The 15,496-nt window shown below is 37.2% G+C and overlaps 1 protein-coding gene across 3 annotated transcripts; it reads left to right on the top strand.

Moving 5' to 3' along the window:
• The first annotated feature begins 269 nt into the window (after nt 1–269).
• LOC126583412 (topless-related protein 4-like) lies at nt 270–11,910 on the top strand. Of its 3 annotated transcripts, none has more exons than XM_050247758.1 (26): nt 274–468; nt 699–799; nt 1,043–1,222; nt 1,328–1,441; nt 2,335–2,493; nt 2,627–2,765; nt 3,079–3,190; nt 5,242–5,354; nt 5,721–5,889; nt 6,002–6,111; nt 6,232–6,301; nt 6,497–6,570; nt 6,729–6,824; nt 6,903–6,998; nt 7,453–7,580; nt 7,694–7,928; nt 8,021–8,185; nt 8,258–8,332; nt 8,565–8,708; nt 9,536–9,646; nt 9,745–9,924; nt 10,051–10,179; nt 10,253–10,348; nt 10,700–10,888; nt 10,985–11,151; nt 11,268–11,910. In XM_050247758.1, exons 2-26 carry the CDS (start codon nt 723–725, stop codon nt 11,494–11,496), a joined length of 3,357 nt encoding a protein of 1,118 aa, XP_050103715.1. In that variant the 5' UTR covers nt 274–468; nt 699–722; the 3' UTR covers nt 11,497–11,910. The 3 variants fall into 3 exon arrangements, 2 of the variants coding, with proteins under 2 accessions (XP_050103715.1, XP_050103714.1); XM_050247757.1 differs by having other exon boundaries at nt 2,627–2,798; XR_007609743.1 differs by lacking the exon at nt 11,268–11,910 and having other exon boundaries at nt 270–468; nt 2,627–2,798; nt 10,644–10,888; nt 10,985–11,132.
• The last annotated feature ends 3,586 nt before the right edge of the window (nt 11,911–15,496 follow it).

Raw genomic sequence — 15,496 nt, 5'->3', positions numbered from 1 at the left:
GCTGTATGAATAAAAAAGCTAATAAATAATCCGAAAATTTGGTAAATTAATAATTTTGAAATGCCACATAAGGGTAGGCACCAACGATATTGAAAGAGAAGAAATGTGGCCTGACCCGCTTCTTACACGGAAGTAGGATTCTCTTCTTTCCAATTCGCATTTCTTTTCCTTCTTTTTTTTCACACTTTTTTTTTTTGTCCTTTTGTTATTATAAAAGAAATCAACATAAGGTTGTTAATTACAATCGTTGAAGTAGGATGAGAGAAAGGAGAAGACAGATTACGAGAGGATTCTTACATGACCTTTTTCCGTATAAAATGCAATAGAGGACAAAAACGCAAAACCCCACACACACGCCTATAAAACCCCCAAACCCCACCCCTTCATAAACCTTCCTTTTTTCTCTCTCCTCCTTCTCCCCCCTCTCCTTCTCTCACTAGGATTGATCTGCAACTCTTCCGGAAGAAGGTACGTACGCACAGCCACTCACTAATGTATGTATATATGTGTGTGTATATATTTGAGTGCGTGTTTGGATATTGTGTGTGTCTCTCTGTTTGTGTTAGTGATTCTTGAGACGGTGGTCGGTGGAACTGAGAATTATTTGAGGAATTGAATTGGGGACTAGAATTTCTTGGGGAGGATTAGAATTTAGAACCGTAATTTTGGTTGTGTTGTTTTGTTTTGGTGGTAATTAGTTGATTGGGGTGGGGACGACAACCATGGCGGCAAGGAGAGAGCTCGTTTTTCTAATTCTTCAGTATTTGGAGGAAGACAAATACATGGAGACTGTTCACAGGTCAGTGATCTTCTTCTTTAGCTTCTTCGTTTTCAATTTTTGTACATATGATTGTTTATTTGTTCGTTGGTGGTCGGGTTTTGGCTTTGCTTGGTTGCCAAGAAAATTGAGAAAATTTAAAGGGGATTAGAAAAGAAGGTTTTTGAACCTTTTCTTTTTGTTACTTCGGAAAATCAGAGAAAATGGAACTTGAATTGTTTGGTTTGTACTGAATGAGGTGCTTTTGGTTGTGTGTGAATGAAGGTTCGAGAAAGAGTCCGGGTTTTTCTTCAATATGAAGTATCTTGAGGAAATTGTGACAAATGGTGATTGGGAGGAGGTGGAGAACTACTTGTCAGGATTTACTAAGGTTGAGGACAATAGACACTCATCGAAGATTTTCTTTGAGATTCGGAAACAAAGATACCTTGAGGCTCTTGACAGGTAAGCTCTTTTTTATTTTTTTTTATATATATATATTTTTATCTCTTTGGATGCAGTACTTGTATAGACTGAAGCGTCTTAGTAATAACGTTGTCTTTAATGCAGTCATGATAATGATAAAGCTGTTGAGATTCTTCAGAAGGATTTGAAAGCATTCTCGTCTATCAATCCAGAGATTTTCAAGGAAATAACGATGCTTCTAACGTTGGAGAATTTCAGGTGATTTGAGTTTTTTTTGTGTGTGATTAATTTGGTGTTTGGCATCCAATTAATGTTCATTGTTAAATACATGCTCTTGTAAAACAAGTCACGAACATGAAAATGTTGCTATTGTTAGATTCATGATTGATTTGGTTTGTGGCGCCAATGTGGCAATTGCTTGTTACTGAATATGAGCCATGGGCAATCAAGGAGTGTTGAAAGTTAATTTCATACTTTGGAGTACAATGTGACAGGGTTTACACATTCATAATATGTTTGTTGCATGGTTATAGATGGATTAATTTTGTAACAATTTTCTTCGTATTTTTAAGAAAATGGGGCTATTGTGTGGTGTTTGCCTTTGCAAAAAAAATGAAGTCCTGACGGGAAGTATCTTTCATACTCTTAAATTTCATCATTTGCAAATTGTAATCTGTTTCCTTAAAAAAAGGACATGCACTCCTATTTGTACCTTGATTTTTTTCATTCACAGCATGTGCACCCCTATTATCAAGAAATAATTGTAGTTGAATCATTGAAATTGACTGTTAAAGATAATTGAGAATCAGTGATTTCAGTTACAGATTGCGGGCTCCAGTTTTGATGAAACACCTATGCCAAATCTGGGTTACTGACCTGAGACAGTTAGCAATAAGATTCTAAAGTTGTGAATGTAGTAGTTTAAGTTGTCTGTTTATCTCAATATGCTGTATGTGCCAAATTTAAATTGCTAGACACCGTAGAGCAATGAGTGTATAGAACAATGAAGAAAGCAACCAGTGCCATGGACTACTTTCACGTATGCTTGCTCTAAAAGTTCTCTTTTGTGTTTGTTTGCCTAGTTGTTTGTCCAATGGGTATTTTATATATTTTCTTGTTTTTCACAGTAGCCTCATTTTTTGTAAATGCAGGGAGAATGAGCAACTATCAAGCTATGGTGATGCTAAGATTGGCAGGGCTATAATGCTTGCTGAACTGAAAAAGGTAATTGAGGCAAATCCAATTTTCCATGATAAGCTTGAATTCCCCAACTTTAAGAAGTCAAGGCTGAGGACATTGATCAATCAGAGGTAATTTGAATAATATTTATCTATCTTTGCTATTTCTTTAATTAATTCATGGAATGTGATTTCTTTTTCTTCTGTTTTTTATTTTTATATTGTTTTTTTGTTTTTATATTGTTTTTTGTTATGCTTGTCGCAGTTTAAACTGGCAGCACCATCTTTGTAATAATCCAAGGCAAAACCCTGACATAAAAACTCTATTTTGGGACCATAGTTGTGGACCAGGTGCTTGTGCTACTTCCCCTGCAATTAACCCTTTAATGGGATCCCTTCCAAAAGTAGGTGGCTTTCTACCAATAGGTGCTCATGGTGTAAGTTTGTAAACATATTATATCTTTGGTTTTGGAAATAGGTTTTGTAGGAATTCTTATTTGTATGTGTATCTAACATAGAGGTCGCACTTGGTGCGATGGCAAGTGCCTTCGCCCATGAGCGGTAGGTCTCGGGTTCGAGACTTGGGAGCAGCCTCTCCATAAATGGGGGTAAGGCTAGCCGACATTCACCTCTCCCAGACCCTGCGTAAAGCGGGAGCCTTGTGCACTGGGTACGACCTTATGTGTATCTAACATACTGTGATTTCGGCCATTTCAGCCTGCAGCACCTCCTTCAGCGTCTCTGCCTGGCTGGATGGCTAACCCATACTCGGCTCCACACCAAACAGTTTCTTCTGGACCAATCGGTTTAACAGTTCCCAATAATACATGTATGATTGCTTTTGATTTTCTTATTTCCGTATAATATTCTATGTTTGTGGCTTAATTACTGATATTGCTGTATCACGAGGAGACATTACAAATTATGGATGCAATATGATTAAAAGAACCAGTTTTGCAGTGGTAAATAAGATAAAATGGAAGGGAGTATTCTATATGCTTTTGTTTTTATTTCCCTTTGTGTCACCTTTTTAACTGAAGAAATTCCAAATGAATAAAAATATTTACAAACTACAGTTTACATCTACACAAGCAATATAGTATTTGACATTGAAGATAATTAAGAATTTTTTTTTGTATACTGGTGCGATGGCAAGTGTCTTCACCCATGAGCGGTAAGTCTCGGGTTCGAGACTTGGGAGCAGCCTCTCCATAAATGGGGGTACGGCTAGCCGACATTCACCTCTCCCAGACCCTGTGTAAAGTGGGAGCCTTGTGCACTGGGTACAACCTTTATACTTATTGAAGGAATGATTGGTATGAATTATGGATAATTCGATATTTACGCTGTATTTCTGTTAGAACAAGGCAACAAGTAGGCATGACTTTGCAAATGTCAAACATATACAGTTTTCTCTTAGTTTAGTAAATGGAAACCGTAATGATTTGGCAACACTAGATGGAGTTTACTTAATATGGCCTCACTAGAAATTCAAGCTCTTCTTGATGATAAGAAAAAAACACCATTAATAGTGACTCTATGGGATCCAATGTTTTAAAAGGTGAAGCCAAGGCATTTCGTGGATAGCCTTGCCTAGGCAATAGCCTCATGGTGCCTAAAATTATTATAATACTTAATATTATATATAATAATACTTTGTAAAATAATCAAGCAAGCATGCCAAGCAATCAAATATTTGAACTATTATTATTTCTGAAATTCAAATCATAAAGTCATAATAACCTAATAGAAACTAAGTCAGAAACACAAAATTAGCATGCATTTTATAAAAACCCTGCCCAAAACAAGTTTGGTTTGGGTTTGGGCTGTTTTTTATCAAAACAATTCAAATGCCCAGGTTGCCTAGGCGCCTGAGGCGATAGCCTAGGCATTAGGCTAGTCTCTAGTCCACTCCCATTGGGTAGAGGCATTTTTTTCATAGCCCCACCCCATAAACCGCCTATGCGACTCTTAAAACTAGTTTTTTAAAACACTTGGGATCTGAATTTAATTGTTTTGATTCCGTCTGTTAAATGCTTACAGTACCCGTTTGTAAAAGTATTAGAAGTCATGGGGGAAAACATGAAGGACTCAAAACTCTTTATGGCATTGTGTTGGTCTTGGTTCTAGTGTTGCTGAACTAACAACCAGTGCATGAGGATGGGTGAAAACCGTAGGAAGTAAGATTGACGCAGAGAGGTTTTCCAGCAAACAATCTTCCAAGTGGAATTCATGGGTTAAGAGTGAAACTGATTGGTGGCCCATATTTGGCTTAGTTTTGTTGGTGACATTTAGTAACCTTGAATTTTACTTGGGATTTGTTGATTATTTCGGTGTTGAGATAGTTGTACTTTGTTGTTGTTGAGATAGTTGTACAGCCTATTACCGTCATTCATATTGCTTTTTTCTGTCAGTTGAATTTCTTTAAGAGGAAGAAGAAGAGGAATCGGAAGACCAATTTTGTATGGGTGGAGAACCTGGAGATAATTAAGAAAGATACGATAGTGACTTGTATAAAAATATGCCCATGATAAGTCGGAATATGGAGGATTGTGATTGATGCACCCCAAATGGTTGGAAAAGGCCTTGTTCTTGGTAGTTACTTCTTTAAGAGGATTATAAGATGTTCATTATGCATGTTTGCCTGACTTATATTTTAGCCTGTAAGAAGTTTCTTTTACATGTTAAGACTTGTTACTGAATACTAAATAGTGCTTGCATGAATTACACTCATGAGATATATGCCAATCATTCTTGTTTTGTCTTGTTTCTGAATCAGAACTTACATCACATCGTTTGGTTTTGTTTATTTTTATTCATCCAAATTTCACTTCTCCCACTAAGTTTTACTATTCTTTTTGCACTTATTTCATATGGCAGCATCTTTGCTAAAGCGCCCAAGGACTCCTCCTAATAACCTGGCAATGGACTATCAAACTGCAGATTCTGGACATGTGTCCAAGAGATCAAGAGCGTTGGGAACATCAGATGAGGTATTTTATCAGCATGTTTATGTGCTTATAATTCTTATACTTTACACACATTTTCGGTCAGTCTATAGCACATTATGATTAATTTGGTAGTCTCTTTTAAATTTTTTTTTTTTTTTTTTTGCTAGAATATTGTTGTCTTACAGTTTGATTTTCATTTTCTTTCTTTCCACACTTATTCTTACTGAAATAAGATTCTGGAACTAGCTTAACTGTGACCATGCCTTTTCTCTGTGCAGTATAGTTGGTGATACTTAAAATTGTTGCTATGTCCTCTGCGCCTTAACTGTTTTACTTTATTTTTGTTACATCTTTTTGAACCAAATAATCTGGCTTTCTCCAAACCTGACCTCCCTTTTGCCTTTGCAGGTCAATAATAGGTCTCTTAACGTCTTTCCACACACATATCCGGGCCACATCCATGCCCACACCCCTTACTCTTCTGAGGACTTGCCAAAGACTGTCGTTGTCAATTTGACTCTAGGTTCAGCTGCCAAGAGCTTGGAATTTCATCCCCTGCAACGCGCTCTGCTTCTTGGTTTGCTCTTGCTGCTTAATGAATTTATTCTCTTTGATCTTATCCTTTTCAGTCAGTGTCTAATTGTTGTATGGTTTCTGATTTAAATTTTATTATCTGTTCTACCTTTCAGTTGGAACAAATATTGGTGACATAACGATTTGGGAAGTAGGCAGAAGGGAGAGGCTTGTTTCTCGGAATTTCAAAATTTGGGATCTTTCTGTGTGTTCAATGGCTTTGCAGGTCTAATTCGCTTGTCTTTTTTTGTTCTTTTCCCACTCTTTATTGGGGCAAAACTTCTTAATGGTTCTTAGGTCCAACCATAAGACTAATATGATACTGGTTTTCATGTCTTTGTGATAGGCGTCTTTGGCAAATGAATACACTGCATCAGTAAATCGTGTGATCTGGAGTCCTGATGGTTCCCACGTTGGCATGTCTTCTCATTACCATTTTATTTTTCACATTGACAGAATACTTGTGTATATTTGCTATTCATGAGAAAATAACTTTCTGTTTTTGGTAATGGGTAAAATTTTTCGTAATGAATTAGTCGAAAATGGTTGAAGTTCACTGATCAGATTAATACAAGTAGTTTTTGTTTTTTATTCCCCAACTTCTGTTTCAGGTATTGCATATTCGAAGCATGTAGTGCACATATATTCCTATCATGGTGGTGATGATTTACGGAACCACCTAGAGGTTGCAATTCTCCTTTTTTCTTTTTAGTTTGTAGTGACTCATCAATTCCAAATTGATGGCTGCTATGTTTCTTGGCATTGTACGGCTATCAGTTTTTTGTTAAGACTGTAATTACTTATGTGCTCATTTGATTTTCCTTTTAATTGCAATTCTTCCAGATTGATGCTCATGCTGGTAATGTTAGTGATCTTGCTTTCACTCACCTAAACAAAAAATTATGCATCATAAGTTGCGGAGAGGACAAGACTACTAAGGTTTGTTTATATTGCTTTTTCCTTCACTGCTATTGGTAAGGCTAGGGCCTGCAGTCATCAAGGTTCCTTTCTATGCAGGTCTGGGATGCTGTCACTGGCAATAAACTGTATAACTTTGAAGGTCATGAAGCACCAGTTTATTCTGTGTGTGAACACATAAAGGACAATGTTCAGGTGCTTATTGGTTATTAGCACTGCTTTTACTCTTGGAAGTTATTGCTTTTAGTTTCGACTTGCTTTATTTTACCTTTAGAATTAGAAGTATCAAAAACTTAGTTTTATTGAACATGTCTTGTTTTTAAGGTAAATGGTATTTATTTGGTTAACCTTACAACTCAAAGTTAGAGGGAAACTTGTATGTGTAGGGAAATTTTTAAAGCAAGTAATCATTTTTGTGGTTTCTATAAACTGTCTGTTCTCATATCTTTGTTCCATACCAAAAAACAAGATCTTTTAATGAACATATAGCTTCTTGATGCTTATTACATTCATTACTGTACCATTATAGCGTCTTTTTCATACTGTTGTTGACAGTTCGGAAACTGTTATTTACCCTAACATAACTGTTATCTTTTTATTTTAGTAAATACTCAGTGAATGCTAATTTTTTATTTTTTTCCTTTATCAGTTCATCTTCGCAACAGCTATTGATGGGAAAATTAAGGCATGGCTGTATGATAACGTTGGTTCTAGAGTTGATTACCATGCTCCAGGCCATTCTTGCACAAGAATGGTGTATAGTACTGATGGTACAAGGTAATTTATCATCTTTGTTTTTTTCATCAAGTGTTTGAATTCTCTTATCTTTTAAATTCTTCAACTTGAGTACTTTATTTCTTAATTATTCCCATTATTTATTTTTATCATAGGCTCTTCTCGTGTGGGACTAATAAGGAAGGGGAATCATACATTGTGGAATGGAATGAAAACGAGGGGACTGTAAAGCGAACATATAATGGGCTTGGGAAGCAAACTCATGGGGTTGTGCAGTTTGATACGACGAAGAACCAATTCTTGGCTGCTGGTGATGATTTCCAAATCAAATATTGGGACATGGACAATGTGAACCTTTTGAATGCCACTGATGCGGAGGGTGGATTACTGGTAATGGCCACATAGGCTATCTTCATGTGTTGCTGTCATATTTCAAGGTTATTGTTAATGTTGAAACAACACTTACCTTTAACCTCTGTTAGGCATCTCCTTGTCTACGATTTAACAAGGAAGGAACTATGCTAGCTGTTTCAACAAGTGAGAATGGTGTTAAAGTACTTGCAAATGCCGACGGCATTCGAATTTTACGTGCAATTGAGAATTGTGCAGTTGATGCCTCCCGGATGGCTTCAGGAACTGCTATGGAGGTATGCTGTTCTATCAGATTTATTAAGTGACAAAAAATGTGACACCCTTAAAATGAATAGCCTATGCTGCAGGGACCCATAATTGGAACATCTGGTGCTTCCAGTTCTGCTCATGGAACAAACAATGCGGTTGCAGATAGAAGTCTGGTAAAGTTTGATTGCTCTTTCATGTGTGTAACTGAGATATAAGTTGTTAAGATAGAACAATTTGTCCTTTTGAAAAGCTGCATTCTTTTAGTTATTCAAAGAGCACTGTTGTTAGTTGTTACAGGACATTCTCCACATACCTTAATGTTTTGAGCATTTTTTAGTTTCTAATATGGGCTAAACTGTAATCCTTTTTGGAAGTTTGTAAATATTGACTTCTTAACATTTTTAGAACGGAGATGGCCGGAGTTTTGCAAACATCAAAGTAAGGGTTGCTGAGGAGCTAGAGAAACCAAAAACTTGGAAGCTAACAGAAGTTAATGAACCGTCTCTTCTTCGCTTCATATGGCTGCCTGATAGCCTGTTGGTAAATAGAGTGAGTATCATTTGATAACCAAGCTTTCATGACGGTCTCAATTCCTTTAAAGTATGGTAGGTCGGTAATTGTCTGATGGGTATGCAAGTTTAAGTGCATTGGTAAGACTAACTTTTGGCTGTAGAATACTCATATGTGTGTGCAAGTTTAAGTGCATTGGTAAGAGTAACTTTTGGTTGTAGAATACTCATCTGTGTGGCTATTCTAAACATGGAATCACAAGTTGTGGTTTCCTGCAGGGCTGCCACCTGGTTGTTTAGTACTTACTGTCATAGAATTTGTAAAGCACGTCCTATAAGTTTTATTAATTCACTTCTTTTTTAATGTTCTGCATGATACAGCATGTTCTTTTTTATTTTATTTTGTGCAAAACGTACAAATTCGAGTTTAAATTTAATTAGATTTGAAAATTTTCGAACCATAGCACTTAAAGAAAATTAGCAGCTTGTGATTTTCGGGTCATGGTAACTCTGTAATGCTTAATTGGTTTTATATTGGATTGATGTGTATGTATTTTACCCTTTTGATTATCATGATCTGAAATATTGTATCCGGCCCCCTTTTATGCTTTGAACTTGTTCCCTGAGAAGTAAAGAAATTATTTACCCATACACTTCCATTCATATCCCTGTAAATTCTATTTGTGTTGTAGTACTTAAAAATCATCTCTAGACGGGTTTCAACATCAGCCTAGGCACTAAGGCTTTTATGGGTTACATTATTGCAAAACATGTATATTGTACTTTAAGACTGGCGAGATGGAATAATGTGGTACTTGTTTTATGTTTTTGTAACCCATCTTTAAATGGTTTTGTTCTCCATTTCAGATTGTTCGGTTAGTATATGCAAATTCAGGAGCATCTATATTGGCATTGACGAGTACTGGGGTACATATACTTTGGAAATGGCAGAAGGATGAGAAGAATGTTTTGGGCAAAGTATGGTTTGTTTTTAAGGCAGCATTTCAATCAGTCGCTTTGTCCTTTGAACATTTCTCTATAATCTTTTCTGGTATAAAATGCTTTTGTTTTTGTAGGCAACTACCACTGTGCCACCACTGTTATGGCAACCTGCCAGTGGTATAGTGATGACCAATCAAGTACCCGAGACAACTCTTGAAGATCCTATCCATTGCCTTGCTATTTCTAAGAATGATTCTTATGCGCTATCCGCATCTGGAGGGAAGGTTTCGCTTTATAATATGATGAACTTTAAGGTAACGGTGTATTTGGATTGTTAATTAGGTGCAATTGGTTGGAATGCATATTGTAATCCTTCGCCTGATCATTTTGCATCATGTTTTCATTTTATTAACACCCATGTTTTCATACTAAAATTGCAGACAATGATGACCTTTATTGCCTCACCACCTGCAGCAACATTTCTTGCCTTCCATCCGCAGGACAACAACATTATTGCAGTGGGCATGGATGATTCTACAATTCAAATCTACAATGTCCGAACTGACGAGGTACTGAGGGTGAACGGAGACTTGCTAGTACATTCAGTGTTAAGATAGTAATTTTGTTTCTATTGTTGCACAGGTCCAGAACAAGCTCAAAGGTCATCAAAGGAGAGTTACTGGCCTAGCATTTTCCAATGTTCTAAATGTTCTTGTATCAGCAGGAGCTGATTCTCAGGTATGCTTATACCACTACGATAGGAGGAATGTGCCTTACCTCTGCATGCGCGTGTCATGGCAATAAAATATATAACTTTAGGGGATGTGATATCCACACACCCTTTTTTACTTCTCACACACCCTTCTAATTTTGTGTCATTGGATCTGATGAATTGAAGAAGATCAAAGGACAGAATTTAACAAGAGGTGTGTAAGAAGTAAAAAGGGGTGTGTGGATAGCACACCCCAACTTTAATATGGCAGGTTGTGCTGGAAAGCGTCATTTTCATTTTTTTTTCTTTGGTTGCATACAGTTCAACTTGTTGGGGTGGAGTCACATGAACTATTTTTTTTTTTTTTACCACTTCAGCTGTGTACATGGAGCATTGACGGATGGAGAAAGCAGGCTGCTAAGTTCTTGCAGATTCCAACTGGTCGCGTGCCTACGCCTAATGCTCAGACCCGTGTTCAGTTTCACCAAGATCAGATACATATGTTAGCTGCTCATGCAACTCAAATAGCCATATATGAAGCACCGAAGTTGGAGTGCCTTAAACAGGTCTCTTGGGCATTCTTTTCTGTGTAAAGTAGCTGGAGCTGGTTTGTAGCAGTTGTTTATGAAGTGACTAATTTGTTCATTTTTTGGCTGCAACAGTGGGTGCCACGAGAATTGATTGGTCCTCTCGCCGATGCTACCTATTCATGTGATAGCCAGTCAATTTATGCAAGCTTTGAGGATGGAAGTGTATGCATTCTAACTGCCTCTACACTCCGAATCAGATATCGGATAAGCACTCCTGCATATGTGAAGTCTAGTCCCAGGCATGTCATATGGTTACCAATGGTTTTATACGCACAAATACACTCGCTCGCTCGAATACACACACACATACTATTTGCTTCACCATCATATTACTAATTATTCTGTTATCTGACAGCACGAAGGTCTACCCAGCTGTGGTTGCTGCTCATCCATCCGACCCTAACCAATTCGCCCTTGGACTCACCAATGGGGGAGTTGTGGTGATGGAGCCACCGGAATCAGAGGGGACGTGGGGTACTATGCCTCCAGTTGAGAATGCAGGCCCTAATGCCAGCTCCGTGGTGGTTCGGATCAACAGCCAAGGTGACAGTGACTCTTTGGTTTTCGCAGCGGGTAGGGTTTAGGCTTGGCGGACGAGTCCTAGCTAACGCTGATTATTATTATTTTGGGGAATTCCCTTCATACACATAGAAAAGAGAAGAAAGTAGACATAGAAGAGAGAGGGGTCGTTAGGGCTGACTTTGACGCCTTGGTACACAAGTAATGAATATGGGTATGACAAGGCTTTGACGTTTGTACAGGTTTTTTTTCTCTTTCTTTTTAATTTATGCATTTCAATATTGTTTTTATCCGTATTTATTAGAATAGGTAACTGACCTACAATTGAAACATCATCATTTAATGATCATATTAACAGATTGATTAGCGGAGGTATGATATTGTAACGAATTTGTAAGTTGGTGTATAACATTGCAATGATTAAAAGATGAGGTACAAGTTTGTCACATGCCTCAAAATTAAGGTGGCAAGTTGTTGAAGGTTGAGGGGCTTAGTACTTAAGGTTCCTTTTTCTCCTCCTGCTGCATGTTGTTATTGAGCAACTTTTAATCTATGAATGGAAGTTGTATGACAATTGTGAAGTCACGGTCGGACATTTATTTCGCCTCAATGTTATCCTCGCGCGTATTGAAAACATTTTATGGCAAAGTCAAATTACCAACACTTTCTTTATTCTAGGATTTCATAGGGATAAAATGCATATTTGATCGCAACCGTATGTCCTCCTCAACTCATCCACAAGAAGTAGGTCTAGTTTTCGACTGAATCGGGTCAAAAATATCATGTTTTTAATTTTGATTTAAAAAGTTTTGATATATTGAAATTTTCAGAATTTCAAAACTATTGGAAGCTTTATTTTTAAGGAAAACTAATGAAAAAGGCTTGAAAACTTTGAGTTTTAATGATAAGGACAAAATAAAGGGTAAAGTGAATAGTACCAGGATTGACTTTTTAGTGTAAAAATGTGGTTTTTCGTTAAAGTGAACAGTACCAGGTGCTTTTCGTTAAAGTTCCCTTATTTTTATCCCAAACTTGAAACTATCTCATTTATGCAGCGGAATCCTCAGTTTTAGCTGAAAAATAGGGAAGGCACGGTGAGAGCTGTCTGATCTCTTTTAATGAGATCGTGCGGCTGGGCTTTAAAGATGCATTTATAACATTTCTTGTTCTTTCTTTTCGTCATTTCCTTTCTCTACCTCGCGAATGACGAACCACAAACCAGATGTTCAAATTCAATCAAACCCCAATCTTTCTATCTCTTCCTCGCGTGTTGTTTCTCATCAGATATGGGTCCCCTCCGCCTTATCATTATAGGCAATTCGAGGAACGGGTTAAACGATTTGATTTTATATTTTTCCTTATAATTTTCTGGAAAAATGGGTTCAAGGAATTGGGATTGTTGGTTTTTCCAGTTCGACATTTTCTGGAGAATGGATTTGGGTGTCCTCCTGCTTGATTCAAATTGCACAACACCTTTTCCTGAATTTTTTAAATTCCCATTTTGGAGAATGGGTTCAATTATTTGGGATATTTTTTCCCAATTTCTGGGCGCGGCTCCTCAAGGACTGAAATATAGGTACCAAAAAGTAAGGAAAAAAACTCAGAAAACGAAACTGTGAACCCATTCTAATCAGAATCAAATGACTTTTCACCTTGAGTTCGTAAAATAGAAAAGAAAGAAAAACCAAATAGTTGAACCCTTCAAATCGGAACACAATTGGTATTACCTCTAGAATTTGAAAAGTAAAATTCGAATCGTTGAACCCATTCTACAGATTACCCCACATCTGTTGCTTTCGTGGTTGGGTCGATTGAAACACTTTTCATCGACGAGAGCGGTCCAATCTCTTTAATCAGATCGTGTGGTTGCAATTAAACACGACTTTTACATTTCTTTTCTCTCTTTCTCCGTTGCTCTGCCTCGCGAAGGACGCATAGCTAAAACAGCCCAATTCCAATCGAACCCAAATCTTCTTCCCACTTGATCGGTTTTGGGATCTGGAGATTGGCTTCTGTTATTCGGCCTTGGGTATCTATCTTCCTACCTTGGTTCTAATTGTACCTCTCCTTTCTAGATTTTTTAGGGTTTCAACGTGTAAATTTCGTTGCATACAAATGATACATCATAAAGCTTCATGTGGCATATGATTCATCATAAATTGATAAATCATCAATAACATGTGGCACAAATCAAGCAAAGGAAGCTCAAAAGCATTCCTAAAATTCGGCAAAGGGGAAAAAATCTCTTTAAAATCGGCAAGAGACCCAAATTGCTTCCAAAACCGGAAAGAAAGCTAAAGCATTTTTCACAAAACAAGCAAGAATTGAAGATTGTTCACGAAATAGGCAACAAGCCCTACAGATTTCGGCCAAGTAAGGGAAAATGACTGAAAACAAGACACAAAACATGCCTAAATTCTCCTATGGACGAATTAAAACACAAATCAAAGCCAAATCAAAGGCATGATTTTGGAAGTCTATAAATACAAGGTCCAAGGCAAGCCTAAGAGTGGACAATTTCTACATTTAAGGCAGAAATTCTCACATTGAGAAGAACCTCTGCCAAACCTTTGAAGACTGCCAAAGCTCTCTTCGAAGAACGCACAACCAAAGCCAAAGCGCTCCCTTGAACAATTAACAAGCACTCGTGCTAATTCCTTTAAGACTTTGTTGCAAGCTCAAAATTTAAATATGTTTGTTTCAAGATCAAGTCGACAAGACCCTTGAATCAACGAAATCCTACATCAACACTACCTTTGCTGCAGCTTTGAGGTGAAGACCATCCAAGCGTTGTTTCAAGCTCGAAACTTCAAGTAATCGTTCAATCGTTCGTCCGAGATCAAGTCATTGTGACCCTTTGATCAACAACCTACGCAACTACATCAAAATTGAAGACTGAATTAGAGGAAAGTTGTAAACAAATATTGTAACCGTACAAATTTATCAATACAAATCTACTTTGTACACGTGTTTTCGTTTCATTCGTTACAGAATTTTCGTGTTTACATGAACGATTTGCTTATTTTTTTAGTATTCAAGGATTAAAACTTATTGAGTTCTGATTCAAAGGTTTTGTGTTTAGAACTTGGAAGAGAAGAAAAAGAGGAACAAATTCACAACCCATAATTATATATACTAAAACTCAAACTCCCTTGGTAGAGCAGTAAAATGGCGAAACTGCCTCTCAACAATTTTCGTCCTCTCCATTTTGGTGCTGCCTTTCTACCATAATAAGACCGTTTTGCCCGTATGGTTCTACGTGTCTTTCATCGTTGGGTGCTTTTTGGCTTCGGTTGTTCTAGATATTTCTTTCCGCTTTCCTCTCTTAGATACCACGAGTTCGTTCGTTTTTCGCCGCTTGTTTCTCTTCGCCTGGGATTCTTTTTTCTGTCGCTGTGCTGCTTCGTTGGTTTTGTTGTTCAAAATGTTGAGCCTTTTGCTTTGTTGTTCTTCGATTACTTATCATAATTGTTAATTTCTACCCCTTTTTGGTTCGATTGGAATTATTTTTTGGCTAATTTGATCACTGTTTGCAAATAAGTTTTGTATGTTTCTCACCGAACAAGGTTTCGATTTTCTATGTTTTCTTAGATGGTTTTTGAGAATATCTGATGTGGTTTGGTTTTTGGTTTCAGAAATTTGTGCCAATTTGGTTTCGATTGGAATTTCTGGGCTCATCTAATCCAACAACATTTCCAGGTGAGGAAGTTGCTTAAATTTCGATTTTTATTGAACTCAGGTAAGCTTCTTCAGTATTTTAGATTGATTTCAAGGAATTTTTTTGCCCAGAAAAGCTAGGGGTTTTCTGGTAAGTTTTTCGAGTCTTACATCTTGGGGGTTTTGTTTTTTCAAATATGGGGTTTTGTGATTTTGGATTTACAAATGGATTGAAATTTTTTATTTATTTTTTATTTCACCTCCCACTCAGAACCTGATAGTCAGTGACCTTTAGAGCATCTTCATTCTCTCTTCTTCTCCGACCATGGTTGCTGATCCACAAGGCATCAAGGTGAATTGGCCATATTTTTTAGCTTTGTCAGTGCATCTAATTTATTTTTTTGGATT

Source organism: Malus sylvestris, chromosome 9 (genome assembly GCF_916048215.2).
Source record: "Malus sylvestris chromosome 9, drMalSylv7.2, whole genome shotgun sequence".
Taxonomy (NCBI): domain Eukaryota; kingdom Viridiplantae; phylum Streptophyta; class Magnoliopsida; order Rosales; family Rosaceae; genus Malus; species Malus sylvestris.
The sequence above is the reverse complement of the archived record's forward strand: the minus strand, read 5'-3'. Positions and strand labels throughout refer to the sequence as shown.

Excerpts from the sequence above, each read along its gene's own strand:
- LOC126583412 (XM_050247757.1), top strand. The coding sequence starts at position 723 with ATGGCGGCAAGGAGAGAGCTCGTTTTTCTAATTCTTCAGTATTTGGAG. Across the intron at positions 3,191-5,241 it reads AACAGTTCCCAATAATACAT|CATCTTTGCTAAAGCGCCCA; the intron begins GTATGATTGCTT and ends TTCATATGGCAG. Across the intron at positions 10,349-10,699 it reads CAGCAGGAGCTGATTCTCAG|CTGTGTACATGGAGCATTGA; the intron begins GTATGCTTATAC and ends TTACCACTTCAG.